The following is a 12758-nucleotide window of genomic DNA, read 5'->3' as shown; positions in this document are numbered from 1 at the left end:
TGTTTCAAATCTATTACACAGTGAATATTGAACTGAAGCTTGAATATTAAAAATTTTTATCGCAAAGCAAATCGCAATATCTGTCAGAAAAATCACAATTAGATATTTTCCCCAAATCGTTCAGCCCTACTCCACACTATGGCTCAGAGTACACACAAACACCACAAAGAACCCTTGTCTGGTCTTGTAGGCCAAAGTGCAAGAATATATTCCAGGTTGGATGACATAAAAGGGATGGTTGGGTTAGCACCGCACTACGCCACCTTTGTCTCTGCAGTGGTAATGGTCACTCATTGCATCACGTATTATTTCAAGGCTGAACTAACCAATGTAAGTGTAGTGTCAATACTTACGCGACCCTGGGGTAGAAATACCCAAGGGTCCCAGGTTACTGTTAAAGATGACGTCACGAACGAAAGGAAAGAGAAGGCAGGGCGTGAGAGACAGGGAATGCCCAGGAGGGGAGTGGTGACGTCACCGGATGAGGCGGGGTGACCGGGGTGTTTCCTGGTGGGATTTGAAGTGGGCCACATACAGCGTCAGCTCGTGCAGAAAATAAAGAGGAGTTGTGTCATCTCAACCTTCGTCTGGTGGACTCATTGCATAAAGATCGGCAAGAACAGTTCAAATATCGAATGCCAATGACGTGCATGGCTTGGAATTTAACTCAGGTGGCTGACATTGTAGTGCAAGGTGCTAACTATTTCAGTGCAAGCACACACACACAGGTTGGCTGACATAAAAAAAAATTCCACTTGTTAGCATGGTGAACTGCTGTTCGCGAGCACCACAACAAACAGATGAATCCAAAGGGTCCAAGGCTTGGAGAATTGGGACACATTTTAATTAGTGTCATGCAGATGGCCTTTATAACTATTCACCAAATGAATAGCTAATTTACCCTAAACTTTTTCCAGGGACAGTCACTCTTGTGAACAGATGGGAGAAACATGTTTCAGCTATAAATGCTGTATCTGGCTGGTGATGAGGTTGGAGTGCATGACTTGCAAGTGGAAAGGTCACACGTCATAATCCTAGTTGGGGTCACCTTCGACAATATTCCATCCTTCCAAAGACAATAAAGTTTTGTGGAACATCAATCCAGGTCACCCTAGGAAAAAAACTGGGATCTGTCATGAGAATGTGGAATTTCATCAACTTTTTTGAGTCAGGAAACGCATCACTATGAAGAATAACACGTCAGAATGTTGACAGTATTAATTACTTTTTCATTAAACATCAACAGAGGCACCCACCTGAGCCAGGTTGCACTCAAGTTGACCCAGGAAGTCATCATCGGTGAGGTCATAGGTTTTGTTGTCAATGTCGTAGACACCAAAGCGCAGCTTCTGCACTTGCTCGAAGCAATAGTCGATCTGCAGACGCTTGGAAAATGCAGGCTCCTGGCAGTTCTGAATCTGCTCAGTGCGGTCCACCTGCAAAGACACACACACACACATTTAGTGGAGTCTTTTTTTAGAACAGAAAGAGGGAAGTCAACCAGTAATGATAATTCGTTTATCCAGGAAAGCCTACTGATAAATAATAGGATAAATCTGCCGACATTTCCAGGAGATTCCTATATGGGTTTATTTATTTACACCCCTTTATCCATCCACTACTTAGTCTCCCGACAGTCTGTCAATCAATGGGGTTTTGTGACCATACTTTACTACTCTGGTAAGTGCTGGTTAGTCAGTCATGGAGGGGGGGGGGGGAGGTCGGGGGAAGGGTGCCAAGATGGGTTCAGACATAACTCGCCACTTAAGCCATGGCCAGCAATAAAACTCACGTTGCAGTGCATTCGCCACTTTGCTACCACTCCCCAACTCCTCGTATTTGCAGAAAATGCAAAAGGGAGAATCAATGTGAGGATAATTGAAGTTTTTCGTATCCACTGAGGGCAAATAATACACTCGTAATATCAGGTACCAGGGCCTCAATATATATATGCAGAGAAAAACATGATGTAAAATTATGTTTTTTTACATCATCTGTCACTCCGCATTAAAAATAAAAGTATTACTTACACAACCCATTAGCCCAACGGCTTTCTGGGAGTGTATAATTTAATCATCGCCGATTCAGTACAAACTATGGACCAATTTCAACACAGTGTCTCATCAGCAGCGTCGAGCTCACTTCAATCAATGCAGGTGAACCACAAGATCTTTATTTACCATTCCAGAGTTTGGTTGTACTGAATCAATGCTGATGAAATTATGCATTCCCAGAGAACTGTTGGATCATGGGTTGTGTAAGAAATACTTTTATTCTATGCGGAGAGACATGAAGGAAAAAAGACAGATACATGAAGGAAACCTCTTGTTTGCTTATTCATTGTTATTTATATTCTCCACAACTACGCTAATGTTATGTTGTAACATGTACATTGTTTCATAAACGAGCAAAACAAACATTGCACTAGCTTCTCATAACGTTGCATGCACTGCATGGGGTGCCCCTAATCAGCTGCGGGAGCAAGCTGTGCCACATGCCTAAGTACCAGCTAACAGCTTGTGAATAGCCAATGGACTCACCCATTATTAATGGGGCTTGCAGCTCCCCATTGGCTTTAACTTATTAACAAAACACCGTGGTGGTTTCCCATGCAGTATAAATGCAGAACACGATGGGAAGCCGACTGATTGGCTTACTCGTAAGTCAATTATTAATCAACATACATGCCGTCCAAATAACTACAGGGCTGGTTCTCAATCCGTAAGATACCTGTTTTGTTCAGATGTATTCCACGGAGTAAAAATGTCATATTTACTGTGGCCACCAAAATGTATCATAACGATGTATGAGATTTCGATTTAAAGCTTTCGTGACTGCAGGGATTCATCTTCTTGGTTCTTTCGGTACAGTCACGAAGAAGGGAAATAATAAAATAATGTTTTTTTTTTCTTTCATTATTTCCCTTCTACGTGACTTTACCGAAAGAACCAAGAAGATGTATGAGATGTGTAACGATCCTCACCTCTCCCTTTAACCCGAGCAAATAATGCAATGATTTGATTCTAAAGCAATCAGGAATGTTTGTGCCTCTTTTGTATTTTTCAGTTGTATTGGTCTGTCTCATCTATTCTATCTCCCTTGTCCCGTCTCCATAACATTAGCCTAAAGATAGGCGATCACCAATTACTAAATAGTGAATAATCAGCTCCTGCACACAATTCCAAAGCATGCATCACAAGCTTAAGGAACGATATTGATTGAAGCAACATTACAAGCCGACAATTCATAGACAGGAATTAGGCATTAAATGAAGGAAACATGCGGAACATAACGGCGAAGTGTAAAGAATAATAATACTCATGGGGTGACAAGCCCGTGTGTGCGTTGTGCAGGTGGGACATGTAGCTCCACTGTTATGCAAAGTAATCTGGAATAACTTAAGTCAGTGATTGTGTCAATGCTTTTATCCCATTATTAATTTGCGCATGCATGACAGCAGCCCTGGGATAAAACAATGCACAACACGATAAGATGAAAGCAATGCAGAAGGGCAACCTTGCTTCTCATCTGCTGCAGCTATTGTGCACTGCTGGTACAACGAGGCCACGACATTGCCTCGTGTTGTTTGTTCTTAGCCAGCTGTGCCAGGATTTGGCGAAAATTAGCCCACTTTTCACCCAGGTAACTGGAGAGAACAGACTAAGTGTTCTCACATTAAAACTAAAAATAACTTATTTAAGAATCACAGTTAAGAGACAAACAACATAGATACCATGATTTTTTTTTTTAAATAACAAAAAAAATCATCAATGGTGCTCATACTATCCGGGAAACTGCTGCATTGTCCAACCAGGCTATTTAAAACCCCGTGAGCACCAAATGAATGGCGCGAGGCACATTTTTGCAATTTAAAAGCAGTTACTCAAATGCCATCGATCTGGGTGAGTACCGGAAGGTACATTTTCCTTTCAGATGTCAACCAGGGCCCTGGGTTCACCATCAAATGTCACAATCCACTTGCCTCGGTCCATGTGCCCCCGGCCTCTATGAGCACCACGCACAGCGGATCCGACTTTGAGCCCACGTCCTTGTCCAGGAGATCCTTGCAGCTTATTGTCAACTCCACCTTGGTCACACATGACGCTGCCATATCTTTGCTCACCACGCAAACGCACACACACACACACCCGCATCTGCGATTAGCACGGTTGGCTACGTACGGTACGAAAGAAGTTCAACACACATACACGCATACAGGCAGACGAGTATTACAGTGCTGTATATAATGTTGAACGGAGGACATATTGGTATAAACTATTCTTACAATTATATTCCAACGGAGCTATCAACAAGATGTTGTTCTAGATTTGAAGCTTTCGTGACGGCAAGGATTCATATTCTTAGGTGTTGTTCGACAAAGACATTTGCGACCAGAGCTCTAGCAGGTAAAATTACACCACCTTGGAAGATGATGTCATAAAACTACTCGGAGGTCAATTCAATTGGTCTATTTAGCCATGCGAGAGACGCATTTTTTTGCTGTGAAATAAAACAAAATGTTTCTCATAGGTCAATCGTACCAAATAGTTTTTACTCCCAGAACTGGAATAAGTTGAATTTAGTTGAAAACAAAACGCACAAAACTAAGTTCAATGAGATGTATTTTTCTCTCACGTAATTGGGAAGTGGTCTGAGACCGTCAGCACACTAACCTTAAGAATATGGTTTAATCACCGATTTAAACTTTGGATCTCTGCTGGCTCATTGTTCTGACACTAATAGCTTCATGAGTTAGTTTCAGTTTAATTTATTAGGATTTACCCTGGGTTCAACCGTAACAAACAATAAAATTACAAGATACACCTAAAAAACATTGTACACAAATCTGATCACATACGTAAACAATAAAATCCTACAAAAAAGCACAACCCGTTCATGCTGTGTACAGAAAGTGCAAAAGTACCATGGCAGCAAGCGTTTATTAAAGCTTCATATTCTTAGGTTTTTTCGGTAAAGTCACGTAGGTAAAAAATTAATAAAAGTAAAATAAAAATAAAATAAAATCACGACGTTTTGGAGGCAACACAAGCTTCCGTCTACAGGTGGAACCGTCACAGCACGATAGCTGTATCAAGTGAGAGAAATTCCAAGAAAACAGTCCCTGGAATTTTATTTTTAATAATTTTAATTTTTTACCTACGTGACTTTACTGAAAAAACCTAAGAATATGAATCCTTGCAATCACGAAAGCTTAAAATCTAGAATTAAGTTTATTAAAGCTGGCAAGGCATTCCATGAGGTGGTCAGGCCAGACCCATACCTGGTCCATGTAGAGTTTTAGACTGCCACACAATTAGTGTACTCTCTTTAGGATGATTGAATGTGGTTTCATCTTGATCTGAAGCTTTTTGTGACTGCAGGAATCCATACTCTTTGGTTCTTTCGGTAAAGTCACGTGGTTAGAAAGTAATAGATCACGACGTTTCGATCGCAACACAAGCAGCCGCAGTTCTCCTGCTGTGTTTGTTATGTTAACTCTTTACCGAAAGAACCAAAGAGTATGAATGTGGTTTCATTCGTAATTTTGCTGACATCTACATTTTTGAGGCTATTATAAGTAAGTAACAATCATGAATACAAAGCAAATGTCTATATTTTTTAACCCGTGTGTGTGTGTGTGTGCATACGCAGTCAGTACAATAAATTGTGTACACACACCATGATGCATATGCAATATGTATACAACACGTAAACATAGTATATACACATACAGCATTTTAATCCCCTATACAGTACACCCATGTTTAGACACTAATGTGATATAGAAATATCTGAACACAAACAGAATCAGAACACAAGAACATTTTGTCTGTTTAACACGAATTGCCTGATGATGCTGGATGTAATTACCAGCGAAACGTCGTACTCAAAAATTGTAAACACACCGGTGGGCTAAAGTCATGAACTATTTGTCTTTTGTCAACGTGACACTTTTTTTACTGTTTGGCCGTGTCGGGTGGTGGAGGGTTACGACACATTTATAAATAACGCGATCTAACCCAAAAACCTTTATTATGAATAACATTTTGTTTCTTTAATAATTCACGTGAGTGGGCATTCGCCTGGTCATGATAATCATCAACACTACAGTACTTTAAAATTCTATTATACATGCGATCTTTTCGATTTAAAGCTTTCGTGACTGCAGGGATTCATCTTCTTGGTTCTTTCGGTAAAGTCACGTAGAAGGGAAATAATAAAATTGTGGCCGAAACGTCGTGAGAATTATTTTATTATGTTTTATTTTTTATTATTTTATTATTTCCCTTCTACGTGACTTTACCGAAAAAACCAAGAAGATACATGCGATCATTACTCATCACTTGAGTTAAATTCCCGCCCACGGCTATGACCGTTGGTAAGCGGTATTGGGACCCTCCCTTCTCCAACCTGTACTACCTTGCGTGGTGAATCAAAATATTCACTTATAAGACTGGAGGAATCCGGTAAGCTATGAAACTCTTTAACACACATGTCCAGTGGACAAGCCCCATGACTGACACTACGTGGAGAAGCCGTCACCCAGCAGCGGATTGATGGGAGGCCTGTCCTGTGCAAATCTCGTATCGCACTTGTGACCGTGTGCGTGGAGGAGGCTCGTGAAGGACGCTGCTGCTGCTACTGGGGTCAGTTGGAGGCAGTTGCCCCTCCAGCAACAACGGAGGGCAGAGAAGCGACTCTCACAACAACGAGCGGAGTGCCGGGCGGATAAAATTCAGGTTGGCACAGTAGGGGGCACAGTTGGTGGTGCATCTACAGGTCATCTCAGTCAGCCAACCCATGGCACCTGCTGGGTCTGTCCCGTGACCTCCTGCACCTAGCCTGGCACAGTAGGGGGGTACAGCTGGTGGTGCATCTACCGGTCATCTCAGTCAGCCAACCCATGGCACCTGCTGGGTCTGTCCCGTGACCTCCTGCACCTAGCCTGGCACAGTAGGGGGGTACAGCTGGTGGTGCATCTACCGGTCATCTCAGTCAGCCAACCCATGGCACCTGCTGGGTCTGTCCCGAGACCTCCTCCTGTCAGAAGCGAGCCTTCGACACTTCACTTCAGTTTCAGTTTTCAGTTTCATTTATTATGTATAACCCTGTGAGCCATGCGGCTCTTGACTCGGGTGCAACCACAACAAACACAAACATGAACAAGAAACATCTTAAAGTGCCTACACGCAACAGAAAAATCCAGGAAAAAACAGCAAAGTCTTCCAGAAAAAACACCGCATATCAACGCTGTGTGCAAAAATCCCAGTGGGATGCAAGTCAAACAATAACAACCATAAGACAATTTAGATTAAAGTTATCAGGCTAACTCTGTACTACAATAAACAAACATGGCTAATACTTAGTTTTTCCCCGGTAAAGTCACGTAGGTAAAAAATCTAATAAAAGAAAAGAAAACTAAACTAAATCACGACGTTTCTGGCACAACACAAGCGTCCTTCTTCAGGTGGGGACAACGTAGCGAACGCACAACCGCTTAAGTGTGGCTAAACCAAAACTTTTAAAAATCACCAAAATAAAGCTATAAAAACAATGGAACAGTGATCATAGGAACTGTGACTCAAATTTAACAATATAAACAATATCCATAACATGTACGACCAAACTTTTCAGCGAATGGCGGTTGTATTGGTATTGGCGTGGAGACACTGATCACGCTTGCGGTGTGACATGGGCCTAGCGGTTACACGCATTCACCGCCTGTTGCAAGAAGAGTTTCACGGTTCAAAAACCAGCAGCCACCCATAATTAATAATGCGGTTGTATTAACCGTTTAAAAAAACACAACCCTACTCAGTCTGTGATTAAAGATCCCGTAACCAGACCTGTCAACCCATTATCAGTGCCTACCTTATTACACGCCAATTCTGACCTTATTGGTCACCCCGTGCCCCTTGTAAATCTCAACGTTCATCCTACAAAGTCCCATCACACGGGAGAAACACAAACAAATAGACTAAATGTGTTTGCGCGTATTGAAACGGCTATACTCAATTTCCCTGTACAAGGAACACATTCCTGCGGAGGGAGCTGGTAGGAACGTTGGGTTGCTCGGCCAATGGCCAGGGTCAACTGCGGCGTGGTGTATTCCGCAAATATGCCCGACTGTGAGGGCGGGCACAAGCCGGCGTGAGTAGGTTAAACGTTGAGTTTTATAAGGGCACCACGGGGTGACCAGCCCCTCCCCTCCCCACCCAGCCCCACCCCTCCCACCCCCCACCCAGCCCCACCCAGCCCCACCCTCCCCACCCAGCCCCTCCCCACCCAGCCCCTCCCCACCCTCCCCACCCAGCCCCTCCCCTCCCAGCCCCGCCCCTCCCCACCCAGCCCCTCCCTCCCCACCCAGCCCCTCCCTGCACGACGGACGGACGGACACAATAATCCCCTGTGGGCTGGTGTAACCAGGAGGTTCCTACCAGTACTACTGGGTAGACCTATGGGTTGACAGGTATGCGTAACCGTCATTCGCAAATGACAAAATTGGGATTATACATAGCGATCATCACCCACGACTGCAAGCATAATATAATGTACAGTACGTGACACACACACACACTGGGTATTGAGTGGCACGCACAGTCCTGTAATAGTGCAGTGCCCTGCCCGTTTCTCTTTCAAATTCCCGCAGGCAAAATTGTGTCTCTCTCACTCTGTGTGGGTTACTCTGTGGTAAGTTTAACTCTGCGAGCAAAGCGCGGCTGGTTGTAAACTAATAATAATAAGCATATGCCATTCGAAGCGAAGGTGGATACATATACACGTACAGAGCACAAGTACAATGTAGCACGTGCACCATGGCGCCATGGTGCATGTGCAAAGTGTGCAGAATGCATGGTACGTGGACCGTAGTATGAACCAAAACAATAATGAAGTGTCCTTTTATGTATGCAGGAAATTCTCATGGAGTCTAAAGGCTACATTTTATGATGGGTCATGCATTGGGACGTTTGCATACCTGTCAACCCATACGGTTTACCTGTATTCTTGTACAGGGCAATCGAGTAAACACATTCCTGCGGAGGGAGCTGGTAGGAACGTTGGGTTGCTCGGTCAATGGCCAGGGTCAACAGCGGCGTGGTGTATTCCGCAAATATGCCCGACTGTGAGGGCGGGCACAAGCCGGCGTGAGTAGGTTAAACGTTGAGTTTTATAAGGGCACCTTGGGGTGACCAGCCCCTCCCCACCCAGTCCCACCCTCCCCTCACCACCCAGCCCCACCCCTCCCACCCTCCCCACCCTCTCCACCCAGCCCCACCCCTCCCATTTTTGGATACACGACGGACGGACACAATAATCCCCTGTGGGCTGGTGTAACCAGGAGGTTCCTACCAGTACAATTTGTTTTATTTGTTTGCGTTTCTCCTTTGTGATGGAACTTTGTAAGATGAACGCTGAGATGTATAAGGGGCACGGGGTGACCAATAACATCAGAATTGATCTGTAATAAGGTAGGGCACTGATAATGGGTTGATAGGTATGTGTTTACACTATGAGATCTCTTTTACCAGTGGCAAAATATAATGGTAGGTTTTTACCCTTTTAACTGGTACAAAACTGACACCTTTATTCAAGGCATCATGTTTGCAATGACCACAACACAAGTAGTCAATAAAGCAAACAAAAAGAAGCAACTCTGATAAGGATAATAATATGCACTATTATACTTGTGTTGTGGTCATTGCAAACATGATGCCTTGAATAAAGGTGTCAGTTTTGTACCAGTTAAAAGGGTAAAAACCTACCATTACATTAGGTATGTGTTTGGCCAAATTACACGCCGATGAGTTTGTTACACGTGGAAGGAACCCAGAGAATCCAGAGAAAACCCACCGAGCATACTTCGTGGGTCATACATCCAAAGCTCCACACCGATGGATTTACGAATCCATGGCAGTACTGCCATCTCCTGGAAACCTCGGAGTCCAAGCCGACAAATATTGATCTGGCATGATCTCAGGTTGAAATAGTAAAGAATTAAATACGACATGACACAATAGGAGTGACATAGCCCTTACGTTGTGAGTATACTGTGTCATGCAGTGTGTGTGCACATATTTATCATTACACAAAAGGCGGCCACAGCCGTGCCGATGAGTCAACGTAGATAACTTTACAGAATGTAAATGGTTCGTTAGTGCAAGTTTAAATGGGTTCCTTATTAATGTCTATTTTAGACCGAGTGTATCTACAGGGCACCCTGGAATAAGTTAAAACACGGAGTTCACACACACACACTTATATAAACTAAAGCAGTCTACACGTACAGCCCATGTCAATCCACGGGGCCTTCACTCACGCCGCTCACTGACCATACTTCACCACGCTGGTCAATGCCCACCACGTGGGGCCCTGTTCACAACGGCCCCACATCAGAGGCGCTCAGCAGGCTGCAACCCTGCTGAGCCTGTGGCGAGATCAGGAGACGAAGGCCTCTGTGTCGCCTGTAGCACACAGAGGGGGTGGGGTGGCCAGCACCACGCTCGGCCGCCTTTGTCTCCCCAGCGGCGACGTTTACTACACACCGCACTAGGTGCTCATTTGAGGCTGAGTCGACCTAGGGGAGGAGGCCCAGGTCACTGGGTGTTTGGTGGCCGTGGGCGCGCTGACCACTACACCACCGCTCCCCACATGCACGGTACAAACTTGCAGTCTGTGTGAGTACAACAACATCAACAACACCACCATCAACATCACCATCACCACCATCACAGACACACTCAGCGGTGGTACAGCCAAAGTACAAGACCCACACGCAGAGAGAGAAGATGGGTGGGTCGTACGAGCCTGCCAAAGAGTTCTCTCACCTCCTCTCGCTTCTTTTGCCTCTTCCGAGTCGAGGAGGAGGAGGTGACAGTGATGCTGGAGGAGGTAGAGGAGTAAGAGGAGGTGGTGAAGGCGGTGATGACAGAAGAGGTGGTGGTGGAGGTGGTGATGAGGAGTGAGACAGGAAGGACGCGTTCCGCACTCCCCATTGGTGGAGGCGCCGGCCACGTGACGGCGGACACGCGTGGGAACACGTGCAGTGTGGTGTGTGTGCACCGTGTGTGTATGTATGTGTGTGTGACCTGGTGCCGGGAAAGGTCCTGGCAAGGATTATTCAACATCGCCTTGCTCAGCACACTGAGGAGAAGCTTGCGGAGCCCCAATGCGGTTTCAGGAAAGGGCGGTCCTGCACAGATGCCATATTTTCTGTCCGTCTGCTACAGCAGAGGTGTAGGGAATTCCAACAAGACCTACATCTCTGCTTTATTGACCTGGTCAAGGCCTATGATACCATCAGTAGGCCTGGGCTCTGGGTTGTTCTTCGTGCTTTCGGAGTCCCTGACCCTCTGCTCACAATCATTAAGGACCTTAATGATGGTGAGCGGGCCCGGGTAAAACTAAGTGTCAGAGCCTTTCTCTGTACACCTTGGGGTGCGACAGGGATGTCCTCTGGCTCACACATTATTTAACATCTATTTCGACCACGTAGTTCGTGAAGCCTTCAGTAGCTGTACCGGGGGAATTTCCATTTGGTACAGATATAATGGGAGGCTGATCGATGCCCGGGTGCGATCAAGGGATGGCTCCCTATTGGTCAACCACGTTATGTATGCCGATGATTTTGTAATAGCTGCTCATTCAGAGGAGGAGTTGGAGACGCTGCTGCTGAGACTGGAGCGTGCCACCAAGAGGTGGGGCCTTACCATCAGCCCCACCAAAACTAAGCACCTGTCTGGGTATTTTGTACCATCGGACACTCCACCCCCACAACTCCCAATCGGTGATGGGGCAGTAGTGGAGAGAGTGGAGAGTTTCCCATACCTGGGCAATGTGCTTATGACCGGCTCCAGTTTAACAGCAGAGGTCTCACTCCGAATCAGTCGAGCAGCAATATCTTTTCATCGTTGTGTGGAAGCTACCTGGTCTGTCGCTCCGCACGAAGCTTCAGGTCTTCTCGGCCACAGTCATTCCCTCCCTTCTCTACGCTTGCAAAACGTGGACCCCCTAATGGAGCAACTTCACCAGTTAGAAACATTTAGGCTGGCCTGCCTACGATCCATCCTGGGTTTAACCAGGCTGGATTGGGTGAGGAGCTCACAAATCCTTTAAAGATCTGGACAAAGTCCCATCGGTGAGCTCCTCTGGCAGGCAGGGCTGCGTTGGCTGGATCATGTAGCCCACGTGCCCAGCCACCGCATGCCTAAACAGCTTTTGTTCGGCCGGATCGAGGGGGCTAAACGGGCGCGGCACGAGCTAGAGAAGAGATGGAGTGATGTGGTACGGGAGGACGTGGAGCTGAGTGGACTTGCCGATCACCGGTACCAGCGGTGTCAAGATCGGCCTCTGTGGAGGAGGCTCGTGAAGGACGCTACTGGGCAGTTGGGAGGCAGACGCCCTCCAACAACAACGGAGGGCGGAGGAGCGATGCTCACAACAACGAGCGGAGCGCCGGGTGGCTAAAGCACAGCAATTTGGCACAGTCGGGGGCACAGGTGGTGCATCAGCCACTCGTCTCAGTCAGTCGACCCATGGCACCTGGGTCTGCCCCGTGACCTCCTGCCAGCAGGCGTTCGACACTTCACGTGGCCTCAAGGTGCACATAGCCTGGCACAAGCGTCGTGGTCACGTCACCGCCACTTAGTGGCGAATGGCGGTTGTTGTGTGTCTCTGGGAGCCACCTGTCCTAGCCCTCCCCTAGGTCGACTCAGCCGCAAACGATTACCTGGTGTTACGTGTACACTTCGCAACTCGGC

At 46.0% G+C, this 12758-nt stretch overlaps 1 protein-coding gene across 2 annotated transcripts in view; it reads right to left on the bottom strand.

Annotated features, from left to right (window-relative positions):
• LOC144727635 (copine-3-like) overlaps positions 1–11010 on the bottom strand; it is a 28215-nt gene extending 17205 nt beyond the window's left edge. For both annotated transcript variants that reach the window (XM_078606597.1, XM_078606598.1), the window contains exons 1-3: positions 10827–11010; positions 3983–4113; positions 1257–1436 (exon numbers count right to left, since the gene is read on the bottom strand). In XM_078606597.1, coding sequence (XP_078462723.1) covers positions 1257–1436; positions 3983–4111 — 309 coding nt within the window. In that variant the 5' untranslated portion in view covers positions 4112–4113; positions 10827–11010. The remainder of the gene's footprint in view (positions 1–1256; positions 1437–3982; positions 4114–10826) is intronic.
• Between the last annotated feature and the right edge of the window lie 1748 nt (positions 11011–12758).

This window comes from Lampetra planeri, chromosome 26 (assembly GCF_965212315.1).
Source record: "Lampetra planeri chromosome 26, kcLamPlan1.2.h2, whole genome shotgun sequence".
Lineage (NCBI taxonomy): Eukaryota > Metazoa > Chordata > Hyperoartia > Petromyzontiformes > Petromyzontidae > Lampetra > Lampetra planeri.
This window is presented reverse-complemented; position numbering and strand designations above follow the sequence as displayed.